Below are 21515 nucleotides of genomic sequence, written 5' to 3'. Positions count from 1 at the left end.
GCTTACGTTGTATTTTAATGAGTAAGAAACAGAAAGAAAACCGTAAAGAAATAGTAGCAACCACGCTCTGTCACAATCACTGCATGAAATTGAAGCATCCCGCGCAATCTGCAACGAAGATGTCGATCGAACACGTGGCTGCGATTGCGAAGAACGACAATAGTAAACATTAACAGCAACAGTGCGCGAACAGTGTTGGAGAAACATGCCGCGGGACGGCTCGTATCTCAGATCCTGCTGTTGACATGGCAAGCCGTTGCATACCATCCGACCGGATTAAGCATTCGACCAGATGGTACACTTTTTGGCCCGATCGACTGATGCCAGGGTGGAGCTGAACGGATGCCAGCTGACGGCCGTGACAGCCGCACCGCTTCCACTGTGAAAAAACCAATTCCGGTCAGTAGTCCTCGTGGCAGGATGAAGAATATGGCGCGTAGTTTATAGTGAATGTGTGGTGGGTTCATTGGACGTATTTTTTGTGAATGTTTGATGGTGGATGGGTTCATAAATGTGCATAAGCAACAGAAGAAAAAAGGACAAAAGCCGAATGGGTATAATGAGATTAAAGCTTTTTTTGGACGTAAAAAATAAACATAACACAATATGGACATGCATAAGCAACAACAATTATTTGGCATTAGAATACACCACCCCTTTGATTCAAACACCACAGTATCAAAATTTTACTCACTTGGGATCCTTCAGCACCGTCTCTAGAGGTCCATTAATGTTCCAAATGAAAACTGATCCATCAGCCGATCCGGCTGCTATTCGGGAGCTTGATGGACTGAATGCTACTCTCGACCAGTCGCAACCAACCTTAAAATTATCGTTCCTGCAAAAAAAAAAAAATCAAACAATAGCGAATCATTCACGAAAGGTCCAGCGACAGTTCTGTACAGTGTGCATCCTCACCGAAATGTGCGTACGATGCGATTCTGACGTAAATCCAGCAGGTTGATTGTATCATCCCGTACACAACATAGCAAAAATTTACCATCCTTGGAAAGATCGAGCGAGGTGATTTTGCCCTGCAGTGGTATATCATTCGCGGTACAGTCAGCGGTCCGCACATCCCAGAACCGTATCTTCTTATCCACGTGTCCACTAATAAAGGAGAAACTATCCGTCGTGACTAGATCGTTGCAACTTGAACCGGCAAACTTTGTTTCAGTACCTATGGAACACGGAACGGTTGGAAGAAATAATTGCATTGTATAATAATTAAAACGCAGCAAACATGCGGTTGTACGTACATGAACGATTTTTGAGGTCCCATATTTTGAGCGTTCGATCGTGGCTTCCGGTAACGAGGAAAGCGGAACCAAGAAACTTCGCCGCCAGGACCTTTCCACTGTGTCCAGTCAAGGTGTGCTGCAAGGGAAAATTTACAAGGGAAGAAATACATTTATACTTTAATTAAAATACATATTTTGAGAAAAATAATTGATTGTGCTAATTTTAAAATCGTTCACAACCCATTTAAAAACAGCAGTACAAATCACCCCTAAGGCGTATAATAGACTAAAACTATACATGAAAAAACGCTTAAAAGATTCATAGAAAGAATTTCCATAAACATTGGACGCACAGTTAGCTTATTAAACAAATCTAACCGTCTAACGCACGCTTGACATCGCAGTGCTATGGTTTGCACTACTCAATTTGTACTATTATCAATGCAATTTCATTAAGAAACTCTGAAAGTGATGATCGTACGTAATCGTTAGATGTGCAATTATTCGTCCATGAAAGATCTATACTTTAGATGCATTCATTCTTTCCTCGCTGGGTGGTGTGTTTAGTGCGCTAGTTACCAGAAGCATCAATATCCAAAATGCATTAGCTTCTCACATGTGATGTGATGCTGATTGCATATATTGTGGGGTTTAGCAGTCTTTGGTATAGAGGTGCGAGGAGTACTGAGACAAATAATTTGAGCTTTTCTTCAATGCTGTCCTTTCTCGAGGTACGGGAATAATGCGTGCCAGAGGAATTCGCGTAACTCGAATTACCTTTATAATATCGTTTATATGTAGTATTCAGTGATTGATTTCTCCTTTTCACGTAACGAAGCACATTAATAACTGATAATTTTACGTTTATCTCGACAATTAGAGTAAATTTTTACCAAAATCATTGTTTATAATATTATAAAAAGCAATATATTATGGGAAAGATTTGAAATTTGACATACAAAAAATTCAATTTCACGTATAAAATTACTCGAACTGTCTAAATTTTAATTCGCTAATTTTAATTTTAAGTCTTGAATTCGCGCAATTCAAGTGCCGCGTAACTCGGGAAATGACTGTACTTAAATGATTCAATGTAAAAATTGAAGTGATAGTGTTTGCGACACTATGGACTGTTGCCAATTTGCAGTACAATATGTAGGCGTATGGCGTATTCTCGTGTATAAGTGACTATTATATATAAGATATCTCTTATATTTTTAAGAACAAAAACCTTGAGATTGCTCTTTGTTCTCATCAGAAATACGAAACAACTCTTAATCATCGTAAGGGGAATCAATTTGTTCAAAAACGACATTGTCCTCAATGACGAGGCATTGAAGCTATCACACTTCTTGGCGGATGTAATGGATTTTCCTCATACCAAACATGCTTCATCGATGATGCTTCGCACTTCCACGAAGATCTATCTAACATCCTTTCAGATCAATTAATGTCTGAAGGGAGGTTTATGACCGATACCGTATACTGATTATTCCCGATTTGGTTCATATGATTAGAGCAAGTCTTACCGCCTAGCATAAAAGACCCCTTATTTTTACTTAAAAAACATAAGCCGCTCATATCGTGTGGTACTCTTAAGATTGTTTCTTGTCTGGTTTGTAGACCTACCAATCAATTCACACGCAAAGCATATAAACGCACGTCAAAAAAAGAATGAATTTGAATCCACCTCTACACACACCTAAGCGAATTCTTCTTGTTCGGGGACATATGTGCGTTTCATATGCAAGTTGACACGATCCCGGCAACATGCCGTAATCTGGTTGCAAAAGCTTATGCTGACACGTTTTCTCACCCACTACATTACCCGTCGTCGATTCACAGCTATATCGTCGCTATATCAAGGCCGGTTGCCTCGACAGGTTCCATTCCTCCGGTGTGTTCCAGTTGCGGTGCATAATTACCACACTTGATGCGCACCAATGTATCATACACGCGCGATGTACAACCTGTACCCTCCGTTGCCGCAAAATGAGGATGGGAGCAAGATTTTTGTAGAGCATATGTTTTCCTACCCAGCTTTTTGCTACCCTTTAGCACGGTCTCAAACACGGCCAGATAGTGTGATGTCATAAATTTCAGCAACACTTTCCTGTTCGTCCCCAAACCATCCGCCCCTGCTCTGCAGTGCGTAGCGATGGTGTGCGTTGTGGTAATGCCCTAGATATATGCGTTATCGGTGAACTCCTATCATGCGGATGGCAAACGGCACCTTCCTGATCTTAGTGGGCGTCCTTAAAACAAACGGTTTATCCATTTGGCGAGAGATGCTGTGCTTTGGTTCCGTGATGCAAATTGATTGTTTCGATAGTGCATTTGCGTGTATGTATAACGCATTCTAGGAACGTTTGGACTGCACGTGTACGCTGTAATGGCGGGCAATTAAGTTGAAAAATTGGCACAATTTATGTGTTAATATAAACCGAGGTATCGCATAAACTGTACATTGAAGGTTTATCTATTTGGAAAGGGAATAACAAATGTATGTGCACCGATTCACAGCAGTGGTGTGAATTACATGCGCTAGATAAATATGTCATATTTAAACAAAACAAAAACAAAACAATTGAATGTGGAACATTTTAAATAGTATTTCATTTCATTTGGGGGATATGTACTGTCATCCTGTAGGAACAAAATTTAAAAAAAATTAAATTAATGCATTTTCTAAAAGCAAAAGTTTTGAGAAATATCTATATCGAAATTTCAGCAAAAATCAAATTTATAGTCAAGACAGTTAATGTATCACCATGTTCGGAAACGCAAACATTCTAAATGTTCCAATGCGTTTTATTCTAAGCAACTTTTTAAAAATCGGTACCCACAATTTTTCGAACACCTATCAACCAATTGACTCGAAATTGTTAGCAGATATTGTTTACACAATTTACTAGCACTTTTTTTTTAATTTGTTTCTTTAACGTTTTATGGACAAAATAGGGGCAACATTTCGGTCGAAAATTACATTTCCAATTTTAAATGTCCGCCACTTTGTCATATGTTAAAAAAATCAAGTCACTTCAATAAGTAGTAGCCTTAAGTATTTCCTTAAAAACATTCTTTCAAAAATCCTTGTTTTAGGTTTTGAGTGTATATCATCCCTTAAGGTATTTGCAATATACCAATCTTTTGAAAATTACATAATATTTAAAGCACCTTCTCCAAAGCTTATTCTAATTTGCCTTATTTATTTCTATCTAAACCTGGAAAAGCGAAGCGTCAGAGAGTATCCTCCAATTGAGGCCAAGTTGTATCATCAATAAGTGAAATTATTTGCTTGGATTGACTCCCAGACTTGCTTTTTTCGCTGGAAAAGAAGTCAGCTAACGATCTCTATCGGTTGAGGAGATCGGGTAAATAAAAACGGTAAGAAATCACGATTGCATTCACCATCCACCCTCACCCGGTTTATTAAGCGGCGCTTGTGCTCACAAGTGTATTTATTTGCTTGCTTTTCTCTCTCTCTCTGTATCGGGCACTGAGGTGCCCATTCAGCCCAACTATACCGACACAAATTCCGATGCAAACTCCTTGCGCCGAACCTGCACGACGCATGTTTTGCATGATGCGCTTTTCCCTGCCGACGAGGAATTGTTTCACTAAAAATAACATCCGAATGTAGTACACTAGCCCGCAATCGAAAGCAATTCCCAGCCATAGCGAGGGATTCGCAGATGCACAGCACACAATCGCAATGCCCTGTCCTTGAAACGTCCACCTTCTTCTGCGGTGGTTCAAAAATCAGTTCCTCTCTAAAGCGGATCCCTACCCCATTCAATAGGACCAGAAATTGAACGGTCCGAACGCGGCATCCGCAGGCTAAATGTAAAAGATTCACGCACATGCAAGCATTAGCAAGCAAAACAAGCCAACACATTACACCGGCAGCTCCACTCACTTGACAGTCTACACCACCGTTCGCCGCGTAGGTGCCACGGATGGGGTGGATGCTCTTACTGCCGGTGCGCCGTTTATTAAATGCACCCGCAAGAAAGAAGCGGAAAAACACGCACGCTCCGCATCGTGCGGCCCATCGCCCAACACTGCGGGGACGAGCGCTTTTATGAATGTTAAAAGTGGATTTTACCGTTCCGAAAACTTGATGGCCAACATTCGGTGCAAGCCGTTTTTCCTCGAAGCGCACACATTTTCCGCCGACCCTTAGTTGCAGTAGTTTGCAGGAAGTCGCGCGATGCTGTTTGCTTTATATGTTGTTGATGTGGCCCCTTCGGCCGGGTGCAACAACTACGAACGGTGAGGTCACACAGCCGGGAACACCAGCTTCGATGGAAAATGCGCCCACAACATGGGAATGCGGCAGGATCACTTTCTTTTTATTATGGCCGAGCTTAGTAGGTGGTGTTTTAGAAGGTTTTTATCGACCTGAATGAAGACGTCCCGGTTTAAATGGCAGTTATTGAGGGGTTCCAATATGCAGTCTTGTTTCAGGAACTGCTGAAATGTTCGACAGCAAACTTTACTAAAGCATGTTTTACGATCATGATACCAACATTACCATCGGGCACTTTTTTTGGATGTCCTACGATGAATCGTCTGCATTTTATCAATCTTTTATATAATTTGTCCTTGTAGATAAGTAAGTATGATTGTTGATGTTTTTTTTCATTACTAAATCAAGTTAATTAATTATTTATTTATTTATTTATATTATATTGACTGCGGAGAGTTTCCTTAAGGCATTTCCTCCTTGTCTATTGCCTTATCCCGAGCATGTACGGTTGATAAATCAAGTTATAAACGATACATATCTTACTTACGTACTTACTATTATACGCTAATACCTAAAAAATATTTACCTCAAACAGTTAAGTAAACGATTTTCGTGAAGATCATGAAACCAGAAGTCCAATTTCATCCATAAATCATTCCTTCATTGACGGTGGCCTGTTCCTGTTTAGCAGTAAATGTCATTGAAGGTGGCATCCATCGTAGAATTGTGCCACCGATGGCATGATGAATTCTTGGGGCAAAATAACACACCCCTTGGTTTGATTTATATTTCATCACCAGTTAGTGACGAACGAGTGTCAGTTAACAAGGGCAACGGTTGTGAAATTAGTTGGAAGCAGCCATTAACACTCCCAAGCCCATGTTTCTCCTGGGTTTGGATGGAAAGTTCATCCCGGACTGGTGCATAAAAGATTAACCAATTGTGGCCAGATGCTGCATCGCTTTAGGACAATACCATTACGTTAGTGGTGAAACGCGATGGAGCAGCTACTTAAAACAGCATAATCGAACGAGTAAGAGCGTTTCTGTTTAGGGAACAAGGGAGTGGCGTTATGCACGTGTGTAGTGTGTCCTGTAGATGATCATGAATTCAATTTTAAAAGACTCATGTTGCTCTAACCTCTTCTATACGACTGCATATTTCTATTCCATTAGGACTATTGCATTCCGGTAGGAGCGTTCTGCATCGATCGAAACAATTGGAGTCAAATCTGGAATGTTCAGCGATCGAAGGGAAATTTCCCATCCAATGTTCTTAGAATAATTTTTGACTGGAGCAGCAAATGTGGCTCAGCATTGATTTGACGGAACATATTGCGAGCTTATGTTCCACATTCTGACTATTTAACCGTTACATGTGTGAGAATCACCTCACTCATGTCTTAAATCACTAATCACTATCCATAAATATGATTACAAATAGGATAAGATAATAAATTACAAATTGTTTATAACTTGATACGCAAAAAGCTTCCTCTACATGTATGTATTAAAAAATAATTTCCGCCAAAATAATGGGAATAGAAGAAGATTACAAAGATGAATTATGAGTCCAAAGTCGATTATGATATGCAGAAAGATGAGAACCATAGTAGAAAAGATTGACAAACCCGTTGAAAAAACGAATACATGTAAGTAGAGGATCAATCAGCGGAGACGACGACATGGAACATATAAATCCATGCATATAAGTATAAATATCACCAGGAATATCAACTTCGTGAAGAACAATTGTAGAAACGTAGCTCAAAAAACCGACTATGGGGCAGAAACTTAACGCCAAAGATTCGACGGACGCCAAAGCCCGTAAGCGCTTTTTGCACTCTGTCAAATCTGAGGATGGATAAAGGAAAGGAAGAATATGCTGACGAATTTGAGTATTGGTCTGACAAGACACTCAGAGTTTTCAGCTATACAGGATCGCAAAAATCTGATCCTTTGCGGCGAAGTGGCCCAAAATGAGCCTTTTGCGGTTATTAATTACTTTGTCGAAATCACGCACCCAGATCTATCACGGATGATGACCGATACAGTAAATTGCCTTTTTTAATTAGATAGAGAGAGAGAGTTTAAGTGAAAATTAAGCGACATGCAGTTAATGGAAAAGGACAATCATGAAATCGATCAATTCATGAAAGGGTTGCATGTTCATGAGCAATTGGATCATTGGAGCCTTACGACATATCATGAGGACATAGGAAAAGTATAGCAGAATAAAGCTGCAACGCATCATGAACGCTCGGAAAGGAAAAATTTAAGCTAGGTAAGGAGTGGACCGCTAATTACAACCGTAATTACAAATTTACGTATTATTATTAGCAAATTTCCAGTCAATACATATGAAACATGAGATGTGGTATTGCTATCTGTAATGTACCGGTTACGCTTACTTTTGTAAATCGCTAAAAACCTGCTGGTAGATCCAAAATGTAGCAACGGATATCGTTAAAGTTTGATTTGATACTTGTTTGAAGAATACCATAAATAGCAGAGCCATTCATAACATCTAAAGCATACGTTTATTTACCGTCTTTGTAAGAGAATATTTACACACAAGCATAACACAGACTGACTAGTTAGCACGTTATAGCTAACTCGCTTGTTCTTTGCGGTAGACCCTCAACAAACATCACACGTGCATGCGGCACAACACGAGCTAATGTGCATATAAATATAGTAATAACCATTTGCAATAAATACAACCACAATAATTATCATTCTGTTTGTGTGTTTTCTTTCCTTTCACATGCCATCTGGTTTCATCACCGTGCAAGGAAATCCGTTCGTTGCGCCAGTGAGTCGCGAATTCTATCACAAGGGCGGCTTGTGTTTTTTTTCTCCTTTTCAATGTGTACCGAACGCATAGAACATTAAAGTGTGCGCACAGGTTTAATGCAAATTATGATCTACAGTAGCGTAAACTATACTCAAATAGCCTTTTACTGGTAGGATAAGACGGTAGTGCTTCTACTCTATTCCGTCTAACCTTGTACGGATGGTGCAACTGTTGTTGGAACAACGTAGCCAGGCGATCCATGCACCCAACTCTGAATCATTTTATAAAACGCGAGCAAACTATAAGAAGAAAAAATAAAATGCTAACCACACCGTACACCAAAGGCACCTGTAATACGAGCGTAATTTATTTGCCGCTGGTAGTGCAGTAAAAATTCTAACTAAAATCGTACCAATTTTGCCGCATGCATTGTATCTTGTGTTTGCTGGACTTTTGCTGTATAGTGTAAATGATATTTTTTCCTCATGAGCGGTATCATCAGTATACGGAAAGAAGGCGTCGTGAATGTGATCATGCATTTGCTTATTTCGCCGTGATGGTCTCCCTGTCGTAATGCGCAACCGTGCATTACAACATCTTTTGTTTTAGGTGGTCAACCGATCCACAGGCCGAGAAGAAGTATCATTATGCTAAAACGATGATGCGCCCGTTACGATGGCGTTGTCCGTCGGCGAGAAACAGATACCATACGACAGTTTGCGATTATTACGGTTAATAACAATCGTAATCATATTATAATTATAGCACACAGGTTAATGTTGCGCGAAGGATGCACGTACACATTTTTGCTAAAATTAAATCAAGCAACGCCAGAAATGTGAAAATTAAATAAAAAAAAGCCACACGCACGTCACACTGCTATAAACAACAAAGCAAAACTACTGGAAATTCCATTCGCTTTCAGTGCTACCGCTGTGCGGCTTATCGCATCAATCCGTCAATTATCTCACGTTGACGCCGGGACGTCGTAATCGATCTGGGTTCTGGTTCTACCAGAGTAACGCCCCGCTAATTCACACCTGAGTTGCACTGTGTGAAAAGCAACAAGAAGAGTTTACATCCGTTGGCCAGGTGTCAACAGGACATGTTCAACAACTGTCCAACGGCAGCAACACAACACAAAATAGACTCAACGGAAGATTTGATCGCTTAAATCGATCGGCCGGATAAAAGGATCTAATTAAATAGTCCACAGCTCTTTCTTCGAGAAGAAACTAAGCGAGAAAACCAATGCCGTTGGGTACATTCTGCGCACGACTTCACCAAAACGAAGAACCCACTCGATCGGTCGGCTATGATCATGTTCTAAATGCTTATCCGGCCCAATAGTTGTTCAACGCGGTGATATGACTGTTATGCTTTCCAGCACCATCGCCTGTCAGCAATCGGTTAGTCGATCGAGGTTTTATTGACACTAATTATAGAGTTCTTCCAGCGGCACTAGGCAACATCCCGGAAAAATAGCGCCAGAACAAAACGAAATCAGACCAGGTACGATTAATGCCCTTGATGTTTGTGTGGGTCTGTGCGCGCAAATACACATGTATCTGATGGTGGATTTTCTTCCCTAGATTTTCTTAACCTAGCAGCGTGTATGGTGCGAATCGGTGGTGACATTTATGTGACATAATTGCATCAAGACAAACACCTTCTTGCGATACACTCATTAGCGGTGAGTTTGTGCGCTCGCATGCAAGAAAGTGCACGTCACAGGGCCGCGCGTATGACGAATATTTCTCCCCATTCATAGGTACGATACGATGGGCATCGCAACCACAACACGCATTCCTTTCGACAACTTTGCTCTGGAAAGGTGGAAAAGCCAGGTACAATAACATTACCGAGCGAAGCGGAACGTCGCCAAAGGCGAAATTAAATTGAAAACTATTTATTGAGCACAATTAATTGTGCACTTACATTTGAAGCATTTTATTTGCAGACAATTTTTTGCCCCTTTTAATTTCAATCTATTTTTATTAGTACCACGTTCGCGTGGTTGATATTTGCGGTCCTTCCTTTTGCGTTTAAATCTGGCGGCTGCCGTGGTGGTTCGTCCCATGCATCACCCGTTTCATTCAGGCCCCCTTAACTTTGCCCTTTCGCGGTGCCCTTTATCGGGTGACGCTTGGAAGCAAGCTAGAGGGTGTTTGACACCCCGGCAAGGGGGTTGTTTGGGTGGGTAAAGGTTTATGCGCAACAACGGCGGGTAGGACAGAACAAGCGGGTAGATAATTAATTAATTAAAACGAAATATAATTCCAAACCACAGCCCGTAGTGCGTTTTCTGTGTGATGGGGATGATGATGCCTTGTAGCATGTACCATAGTCAACGGCAAATATTGCGCTTCCAAGCAAACGTTCTTGGGCAGTAACGCCTGGAAAAAGGTTGCATTCTTGGCGGGCAGCTGCTTATTGCTAGTACCCACCCCCCCGGGGGAGAGATAATTTTTATGCTGCCCAAGCGAATTTTGTCTTGTGTTTTATAGCTGCGGGACATTCTCAGGAGGCTGTTGCTCGGTGCGGTTGCACGGCACGGCATGAACGATGATCACACCGTTTCGAGGGTGTTGGTGAGTAACCGATGGCAGGCAGAAAGGAGCATAATCGTTCTACAGTTGCTGCGGTGTAAGTGCATCTAATAAATTTTGACGTACCGCTGTGGCTATATCACATCATTTGCAGCCCATTGCATCCGCAATGCAATGCACCAATCGATTGCGCACTTGGGCACTGGGTGAACGCGATCATCGCTAGAACCCGTGCGGCACACGTAAGGGGCGTTAATGGTGAATTATTTTATTGCCTATTGAGTTAACCTGCGCACACTGTTGGGGCGTACGCATTATTTAAAACACAATCATAAAGACTACACCGCCATATCGGTGGTACGTTGCTAACTCCCTTTCCCTGCTGCATGTGCATGTATAAATAACAAATGATAACAAGAACGCTAGTCTACCGGCGGTACCATCGGGCACGTATACGAGAGGTTATGGTGTAATTGAAAAATTACTTCACCATCATAAATTGATCGGCCAAACAAGTTGGCGCTACCAAGGGTTCAACTAACTGTCGGTCGGGTAGTTAGGTCTACGCAGTGGTTGATCCTTCCCGAGTGGCGGGTTTCCTTCGCTTCGAGGTTTAGTATCGATCGTCCCATTGGTGTTCCTCTTGGTCAGAGTAATTGATGATCTACATAGCCTAGAACATGATGCAGTTCTGAAAATTTTTGAGTTGGTCTTGTAATTCTTATGAACGTTAGTTAAACACGCTACAAATATTTGTTTTTTTTTGCATAAAGTTGAAAAGCACACGAAAATTGTCGTTAAAGTTGTAACCAAATAACCAACTTTGGATTGAATGTTAAAAAGCTTGCGTTAGTGTGCGCGTTAGTGTTCATTTCAATAACATCATTTTCTGTTCTTATGCATTCCGCAAAATCTTTGCATCAAAACCACCCGAAGCGGACAAATACATCCTTACAATACCGCTATAAAGTCCCGTAAACCTAAGCCTTTTCAACTGCAACGTACGTACGCGGAAAACTAATTCCCTTAATCCGCTGCACTACTTCCGGACGACTGCACACGATTCGTACACAAGCTAATGTGTCAGAACTGGAGCTGGCGTTTACCATTTCCAATCACGTTCCTTGCAGGCAGATGCCGCAAAGGAAGCCAAGCGCTAGCAAAGGTCCATGATAATTTCCATCATTCATATTTTCCTCGTCTCGTGCGCTTCCTTGCAACGGAGCTCTGGACAGCAATAGGATATGCACGGATGTTTGGCGGTTTTATTCAATTCCCCTTGACGGGTTCATGATCTCGGGCACGTGTGTGTGCGCACGCGAATCCACTTTTCTACGCTTGTCTCGTTTGTTTGGTGGCGCAGTTTGCATTATTAATACTCCCGCCAACTCATTCGCATTACGGAAGCTTGCACGTTTAGCGCTGGCAAGCACTGGATTCGTGTACAGAATGCTTCGGTACCGTTCCGTAATGTGAACGTGTCATTTTTGCTACATGACGCGTTATGAAAGTAAAGAGTTAGAATCTCGGGAAGCAAGAGATCATTCCAGTAGTAATGGAAATCTAACTGCATCAAACCTCGGGAACGTTGAATCAGTACACACATGATAAGTGATGGACTAAAGCTCATTTGCCACCCGCTAGGATGGCTGCTGAGGAGACGCGTCAAGCGCATGCATTGTTCATGGGCCAACCTGTGAGCTACCATAGAAAAGAAACATGCGACGGAAAAGATGATCATACGTGTCAGCAGCAGTTTCAAGAGGAGTCCTAGCATAGAAAATCACTAGGAACCTAGTCACTAGTCTTGTCTTGATGACCAAAGAAATCATATTTGTTTTCTACAAATTTCAATTAAAATCAATACCATCCGGTCTAGAAATAGCAATAATTTGTCAATTTCATCAAGAATGGCCAAATCGTAATGCTAGAAAGAGCGAATATGTTAAGAATATTTCATGAATTTCATTATTTATTTATTTAATTTTTTTATTGACAATGATGATTCTTAGCCGAAGTGAAAATTCGGAAGAATTCAGCCGAATATGGACTGAAGAGTTTGTAATATAAACAAAGCATTTCCGCTTTGTCATTTGTCTTATACCGGGCATAGTCGGTTTCGTGAATTTTAAGATTATCGAGAAATTTAGTCATGAAGCATTACAAACTAAACAGTGTAATTTTAATTAATTTAATTACCAAAAGCCACCAAACTTTTTAAACACAATATGACTATTGCGTCATATTAACTTTGGAAGCTTCGGCTAAGAGAAATTTACGGCAGGATTTCTAAAATTGAAGCCATAAAAGCGCTCCTCAAACTGTTTCATTGAAAGATTTGTCTTTTTAAAGCTGGACTACCCAACACCATACAACAATATCTTGATTTGTATGACATGAATGTATGTTTAAACGCAATATACATGACCATAAAGTAAGGAGCGATGCAACTGATTTCCTCGGCATAACAATCGCCGTCTCTCGCTCCTTTGACGAGATTACTATATTTGCACTTCAGAAGCGATATTTATGTACGCTAATGGTAGGGCTTAATGAAAGCAAATGGTTCGCTACCAAAGGCAGACTATCGAGAACTAGATAGTTTTACGCGAGCGAGCTCCCGCAACCAGTAGCGCACAAGCAAATTATCTTTAAAATGGGTGTTCACAAATCGACCACCGAATGACAAATGAAGCGACCGTATGTGACTTGCTGCGATCGTAACCATGGTCACCGTAGAAATCACTGTAAACCGACCGCCGCTACCCCGACACAAAATCGGCTTAGATACGGCCGTTTTGTCGCGGTTGTTTGTCGCAAAAATTATGGACACACAGTGAAAGCGGCTTACGGGATGTAGCAGGACCTTCGGCAGACAACGATAGCCACCCACGACAAATCGGAGACAACACAGCGCATAGGGCCCCGTAAGGCGAATGGTGGTCGGTGGTCGGTGAAGCAAATCGTACAACCGCCCGCAAGATGCGATAAAACTGTTGAATGCTTTTAACTTATCGACACTTTGCTCGTTTCTGCGTGCGCTTCTGGGGTAGCGAACGGTGCCAGGCGCAAGAACAAGCATCGCAGATCCTTTTGTGGTAATTTGAATTTTTATTGCATCTTACTTAATTGCAGCCGTACGTTGGCGTTGGCGTGTGCAGTGCACCGAGTTCAATTCCGGTTGTGATCGCACCAAATCGAACAACAATCTTCCATTAGACCATCGATTAGGTTTGACCAATGCGAACTAAATGGTACGCCGGATTGGACTGCGGTCAATCGATTGCGTTTTGTTGAATTAGTGGGGCAACAGCAAGAAAAAGGTGGAGAAAAGACACAAAGCCTAAGCCCTTCTGTTTGATAGCATCGTAGTGCGTGCCGCTGTACAGTTAAGACGCCACGAGCTGCGCGCAGCAGACTCCGATACTGCAGCTGCTTGACGAAGATCGCATTTGGTCGCATCCTCTTATATAGGGTACAAACATCTGGGGAATAATCTTCCCCACATGGGAAGTGGGCTATCGACAGGGCAAAGATCTGTGAAATTTGCATAGAAAATAATTATACGTCACATTTCGTTACCGCTACCAAACAGTGACGAACAACTAACTGTGCCGCAACTAGCTAATATAGGGTCGACACATTCTTTATTGTACATCATAGACAATTATTTTTGAAGGAGCAAAGCACATTGCACAACATACATTGTGATACAAAAACAGTAAAGTCCCCTTATTTTCTTATTGTAGATATTCAATTTGCTAGAGTTATATACTATCTGAATAGAATATTTTCCGCCCCATACTGTTTGTTCCGGGGCAACTACTAGAACAACCTCATAAGTGAAGCTATCGTTCAGAACCTTCTTCCATAAATAAATAACCCAAACAGCGGAAGAGACTAGAGCGGGAACAAGCAATGCTTACGAGTTTGTTCGCCTACCGTAGACGATTATTCAATGGACCCACCACTGAAACGACGATTGAACGTTTCGTGCTCCAAGTTCGCAGCTAACTGCTTTTGCATGGTTCAACCCTTTATCCATCGCTACAATGTTGCAACTACCGGGAGGTTTGTGAACCACAAGGCACTGCATCTGCATGACAACCTGCCACCATGGTGACACCGGGATCAAAGCTGTCATCTCTGGCGCACAACACAGTCGTACTTTACGGCGGCAAATGGAGTTAGCCCGATTCAAACAAACCGATACACACTATTCGTCGCGATGTCTGCCAATTTCAGTTGTGCGGCTTAGTGTTCAACCGTTCGCTTCTAACGTTTTTCCGATCGCGAACATGTTCTAAGCAAGCTACTGGTATGGGGTACACATACCCCCCGGACGTCCGTGGCCCAGCGGCACCCGCCGAATGGGCAAAAAGGGGAAGCTCATTAAAATAGTTTTTCATTTTAATAAACTTAAACCCCACACCAGATGCGAATGCGACAAAGCGGTTGGCCGAAAGAAAGCGACACATTTTCGCGGTTGTTTCGACGGTCGCATATGGAAAAAGCGACGAATCCGCTGGTTTGGAGTGTGCCGGCGAGCGATATCGAATCGTTCGAATGGGTCGATCAATTCTATTGAATTGGAGCACCTGTCTGGGTGAGCCGTCAGGCGGCTTTTCCATTCCCATTTCCCTGCGGCAACAACGCTGGGCGGAATGGACGATTTGGGCAACGGTTTGGGAAATATCGCCGAGCATCGTTTGCTTACAGGAACTGTCACGTTGATGTCAACCCGTTTGATCGATGGTGGTGTACCATTCGTTTAGAGCTAAAACTATTCATCACATTCCACGATGAAATTAATTCGCCTACTAGGCCACATACATCAATCCAGTGTAGACCGATCGAGTTCGTATGTGTGTGTTTTTGCGCCGGTATTATTGCAGATAGAACAGAGTGCACTTGTGCCGAATACTCCACTACCTAGTGGAATCAGAAATGTTGGAGTAATGCTAATCGATCGATGTACAGTGCCGGTGGAAACTATTTCAGCATTTACCACTCACCGGTTCTGAATGTTTGGCGCACGACAAACACAAAGATGGACATAGGACAACCTTCCCATCGTCGATCGATCGCTTCGCTTGTTCTACACACTACTGTAAAAGGAAACACTAGCATCACTTCTGTTCCGTACATTCCAAGCTCCAAGAAAGTGCTTCTAACATCCTGACAGCTATCCATCGTTCGGCTTACCCATTCGGTCGCTGGCATTAAGTCATCAGTGTAGCAACAGTTTCCTGCACATCTCCGACATTCAGCTACGTTCGCTTGTCAGTCGAAACTTGCTCCTCTACACACCACCGCACTCGGGACGGAAAACGACATAGCCCGACTTTGTTACTAAAGCTAAAGCTCAGCTATTCACCCACGCTGCCTTTACTGTCTACCGCGGGGACACTTTTTGCGTACGTGAAGGTACGGGTTCACCACTGCAAACTCATACGACGGTGGCTGCTTTTGCCGGTTGGCTAATTGGCTCTAGAAACGCTTTCTTTTCGGTATCCTTTCCGGGAGGGCTTCCATGTTATTGAATGCCAGGAGGACAAAACAGTGCATCCATTGCTCCAAAAGTTATTGGACGTGCTCGCCAGACATATGCCACCGAGACAGATGATTACGATGCCCGGAAGGGTCGTTTGTTGGCAAGATGCTGTGCAATGGGGTTTCTACCGAACTACCCGTGGCAGTCGGAGCTGTACCGTAGTTTTGATGGGACAATTATATTTAATTTTTGTTGGTCTTTTTTCGCACACCGTGTGGGTGGACAAATTTGCACTCCTTCCGGTGATACAAGCAAGTCGAGCGCGACGTTTACTTTAGTTTAACTTTAGTTCCAGATAACGAGGTAAACGAGCTAAATCTATTTTTTATAGCCAGGTGTGCCCTCTGGTGGACATTTTACTACTGACATGTGACTTTTTGAATGGCTGTTCTGTTTTTCTTTTCAGAGTATAATTTTTTTACCATTTTACTTCCTTGAGCAATCTAAGCATGACGCTCAGCATGACGCATGGAGTAATGTTACGCGTAATGGTGACATCATTCGAGCATTACACCGAGTTTAAAAAGAAAATAAAAACCTCTAATTAGATGTAGAAGCAGACATGTATCATAAACAATAACAAACACACAGTAGAAAAAAAAAATCTAACTCCGGTAACGCTCTCCGTACGAGTTCATAACGTACATACCAGCATGGAAAACCTGCTTGCTTTCAATCTCGAAATGACAATGCGTCCTCCCGCACTGGTACCGTATGGGCATCTAGCGCGGTAAGCCTCTCCACACTTCCCATTGCGCAGATCGCACACAAACTCATCGGTTCCCGGTCTCCCACCATTGATGCATATCTGCTGCTGACCCATTTTTCCTGATGCAAGTAAATTCCATCCAACCGACATGTGAACGATTGCTCTAATTTGGTCGATGTGTGGTATCCGAGCGGGAGTACTGTTGGGCATTTTTATAGACTCTTCCTACAATTTTCGCCTTTCCCAGTCCCGATCCCTGATGGTTGCATGGGGAACTGGACTTTGGAATCAACCCCCGATGAACACTGGAGACTGCAAGACCATCGCTACCATTTTTGCTGGTAGTTGGGATTGCAAACGTAAGAAAGCAACATAGAAGGGCAACAACAAAAAAAGTACAGACTCACTTCCGATTGGCCTGACTGAACTTATTGAACTCAATCGGTTGTTTGGTGTGCTGCGGGTCCGCCTGCCCGAGGGACAGGAGATGATCTCGATGATCGACAATGATTTTACGATTACCCATATTGGTCACAAAACTGCAATTCACCAAGATCGTAGCTACTGTCGCTTTGCGCGTAACAAAAAGTAAGGGGAAAAAAGCTTCGCCACTGAACTCGTCCGTTGTTAGAGATGTGTTCGTCGCAATGGCGCTAGAGTTAGTTGCGAATAGCCAACAAATGGTGATGATGGCAAAACCTTCTGACCAAGATTCGCATCGAAGTAAGTCAATAATATCAAATTGAATATTTATTCACCATTTCAAGGCAGCACATTCCCGCATGCACTTAGCAGAGTTGATGGCTGGTTGGCGAGAGTTGATGATAACGGAGTTGCATTGATCGCTGCTACTGGGATGGCTTTCGACCAAATCTTGGCGCACATTGACAATGTGGAATGTTACGGTGCTTGCCCCACCATTCCAGGTTTTCGTCGTTGAACGGATGATCGGCGTCACTTTTCCAGCTACCTGCACAACGCAACGATACCACATTAAATGTCACCGCAGCTAGGTGAATCAATTGGAACCGTTTGACTTTCAAAGTGTACCTCCTATCCCGACCTTCATTTCCATTTCGGGTCGTAACAGGAAAATTTGCCACTTGTTCTTCCTCGCGGTGATACCTAGTTCCCAGATTTTCGTGGTCACCAAGCAAGTTGTTAGTGAGCGGTTTGTTAAGCGAATTAATGTGCGAACCCGGCTGCAAGAGATAGGGCATCTCTTTTTCGTCGTCCCAGCACGGCCTAGTTCAAAAATCCTCTAAAAGGGAAAAAGGACTGGTGGCTCCATCGGTGCACCTTGCACACGTTTTTCCATTTTGTTTTCGGGTTACCATTGCTCAACAGAATCCAGACGAAAGCGATCTCGAAAAGTTTTGAAAAGCGAGTAAGAAAGAGAGAGAGAGGGAGAGAGAGAGAGAGGGAGAGAGGGAGAGAGAGAGAGGGAGAGAGAGACACACACACAAACATACAGGGAGAAACAGGAGGAAGAAAATATTCCTGAGGAGGTCAAAATTAACATAAAGTCACCTGTCAACTGCATGCATGTGTGGTTTGTTGTTGGTTCCTGAGTCAGCTGAGGCGCTGGTTTGTATAGAAGTTTTGGACTTCTTTCTCTACCGTACTTGTCTTCATTTACTTGGTTTTCTCTTTCATTTTTCATCTCTGTTTGCATTTGAAATCTTCGGAAAAATCGTAAAGTATGTGTGTGTGCAAAGCGAATAAAACATTCAGCCCAATGAAGATGCGCTCAGCTGGGGGAAAAAAAAACAGGAAGGCTTTCTTTGGGTTTTTATCGTTTCTTCACTGAACGGTTCGTTCACAGTCATTGCAAAAAAGGGTCAGACATTGCGAACTTTTTCACAAAACATCCCTCAGGTTGTGCCTGAGTCGTTGATGGTGGTGAAGGTGCGGGTGCTCTGTGTCACTGCGGAAAATGGCGACATTTCTCATGGAATAATCGTCTGTCGAGTGGAGGAATATGAGCAATTGATTATGTCCCCCGCGGGAAGTGCGTGTGGAACAGTGGGACGAATCTTTCGACTCAAGGTTTCGGGGGGGAATACGCTGATCGATGACGATTCGGCACCGACGGGAAGTATCGAGCCAGGCTCAATAGGGCACGATCGATGGGAGCTGCTGTTGGGCAGATGCCGGGATGAAGATAGCACTGATTGGAATGTGGTCATTCCAAAGCGACAGGCGACAGGCATCTGCAGTGTGTTGACGATGCACGAACAAGTTCGCTTTCCGCTCTTCGGTTGGCCCGTTGCGGGGCTGCATTCTCTCTGGGGACACCTGGGAAAAGCCAATCGATACATCAAACTAACCAAACGCGAAGAAAGTACACGATGGCACACGTAGAAAGTACTGTTGCAGCCTGGATCACTCTGATTATGTACTTGAAGTGGACATTAAACGGTTACTTTCTTAACACGTTGCTTTGAGCTTTCAGGGACCGATTTTTGTCAGTTTTTCAACGTCAGATTAACATCGTTTCTCGTTTTCTCATTGAAGACATTTCGCCAACCAAAGCGGATGTTATTAGATCGCATTCGAAACACCTACACATTTGCAATCCACAGTATTTGTGCTCATCGCACAGTTTAAAGGCTATTATTGTTGGTTTCACTTCCAATTGGAGTATTTCAGAACGCACCGTTAAGGGCAAATAATTCATCAAGTGCGTTGAATCTCTATGCATTTCGTTCAAACTATAGAAAACTAGCTGCCGCTTGTCGAGGGTTAGGACTGCACCATGCGTTTGACTGCCGCCAACCTTCAACATAACTAATTGAAACATACGCAGACAACCTTTCCGCCGCTCTAACAAACACTCTAAATGAGCACATTCTGCTTGTTGAAGGTAGCGCGATGTAATGCATGCTCATAATCGCGTGTGAATTGGAACTTTAATGGTATATCGAGCAACGCCTCCGCACCATTGACTTACTGGCAACGGGCTTCAGGGATTGTTATTAGCATTGGCCCTAGAGCGACGTTGCCGGATACAGTTGCTTTGAGAGTCAGCGTCCCAATTGTGGCTCTCTGTGGCTTCCTTGGAATGAGTTAGAAAATAGACGCTTCGGAACACCCAGCAACATGCATAAGTTACACAACGTCAATTAGATATTCACTCCCCGTATGTTTTACCCATGTAGTGGCACTGAAAGGGTTTCCGGCTTGTTGAGGGTTTGTAGAGCACGAACGAACCCGAACCTTACACTTTACACTGGTGGAATATGTTTTAGTCATAATTTGCAAACCAACAACACAACGCCACGATCGCTACCGGCACCCGAAGAAGGTGTGGCGATTGGGGCAATACATTTTCTCGCCGACCTTCAACTCTGAGCACATGATGTTGTGTCTTTTTTGCATTGCTCTATTTTTAGTAATTATCACAAAACATACCACTCACTGGCTCAGCTATTCAGCAGGGGATCATTTTATTTCGTGCATCTGTCTGTTATTAGATCACATTGCTAGTGCAATGTGCGTCGATTTACCTAATGGTCCTGCAGGATGTATCAGCGAAGTTTGTTCAATGAATCTTTTGACCTAAAACGCCCTCTACGAAAAAGTCCCGTAACAACGTACGAAGCACCCCGCAGGCAGTCTCGTGGTTGAAGCTTAATTTCACTGCCAATACAACATCTCCTCACAGCTGCCGTATACCGGTCTGTCAATTTGTGTCGAGATTTGGAACGCTTGCTCGTCTACACGTTACGACTGTACTGGAATCTGAAAAATGAGACACGGATCTGCAATACATATGCTGCTTGAATACTCGATGGAGAGGTCAGGTAGATATGCGGATCGAGTTGAACTTAAGGGTAACAATCAATGTGTAATAGAGCTTTACGATTATATTTTATCAAGCCGGCAAAACTGGCATAAACCACGACGAACAGTGGTGTTACCTTCCAACCCACGGTTCTCGCGGGTCACACGCAGTCAAGCAAGCAAACTACGTAGTGTTGCAGTTGATCGGTTTTCTCTCTCTATATTGACGAAACCAATGTCGGTCACCCGTCGAGTGGGTGACCTGGAAAAAGATTCTCCATTGCACCTGGCACAACCCAGTACCCGCGACCCGTCAATAAAACAGTCGTGCTGTACCGTTTGATCATTCCAGAGCGAAGATCAAAGGCGAAAGATGTGGTCCACCGAGATGTTTTACTTGGTGGTCGCAAATGAAGGTGCCCGGTATTGGCAGTTCTAGGCGTGGACTTGCCGGAAAGAAACAAAAAGGGAAAGCTTGCTTTTACGGAAAGATTTCCCGTTATCGTCCTGAAGATGAGCTCCTCAATTAGGACGGACTGGTGGTGGGTCGACTCGACCAATCAAGATCACCCGTAAATCATTCCGTTTATATTTTGTGCGGTTTTCGTCGAAGATAACCAAACAACCG

At 42.9% G+C, this 21515-nt stretch overlaps 1 protein-coding gene across 1 annotated transcript; it reads right to left on the bottom strand.

The window, feature by feature from the left end:
• Positions 1 to 276: 276 nt before the first annotated feature.
• On the bottom strand, positions 277 to 17627 carry LOC128718061 (autophagy-related protein 16-like). Its single transcript, XM_053811735.1, has 6 exons — positions 17509 to 17627; positions 17331 to 17439; positions 1260 to 1416; positions 919 to 1180; positions 695 to 838; positions 277 to 379 (listed from the first exon to the last, which is right to left on the bottom strand). The coding sequence occupies exons 1-6, from the start codon at positions 17625 to 17627 to the stop codon at positions 277 to 279; spliced, it is 894 nt and encodes a 297-aa protein (XP_053667710.1).
• Between the last annotated feature and the right edge of the window lie 3888 nt (positions 17628 to 21515).

This window comes from Anopheles marshallii, chromosome 2 (assembly GCF_943734725.1).
Source record: "Anopheles marshallii chromosome 2, idAnoMarsDA_429_01, whole genome shotgun sequence".
NCBI lineage: Eukaryota > Metazoa > Arthropoda > Insecta > Diptera > Culicidae > Anopheles > Anopheles marshallii.
The sequence above is the reverse complement of the archived record's forward strand: the minus strand, read 5'-3'. Positions and strand labels throughout refer to the sequence as shown.

Excerpts from the sequence above, each read along its gene's own strand:
- LOC128718061 (XM_053811735.1), bottom strand. The coding sequence starts at position 17,627 with ATGGGTAATCGTAAAATCATTGTCGATCATCGAGATCATCTCCTGTCC. Across the intron at positions 839-918 it reads CGCATCGTACGCACATTTCG|GAACGATAATTTTAAGGTTG; the intron begins GTGAGGATGCAC and ends TTTTTTTTGCAG. Across the intron at positions 380-694 it reads ACGGTGCTGAAGGATCCCAA|TGGAAGCGGTGCGGCTGTCA; the intron begins GTGAGTAAAATT and ends GTTTTTTCACAG.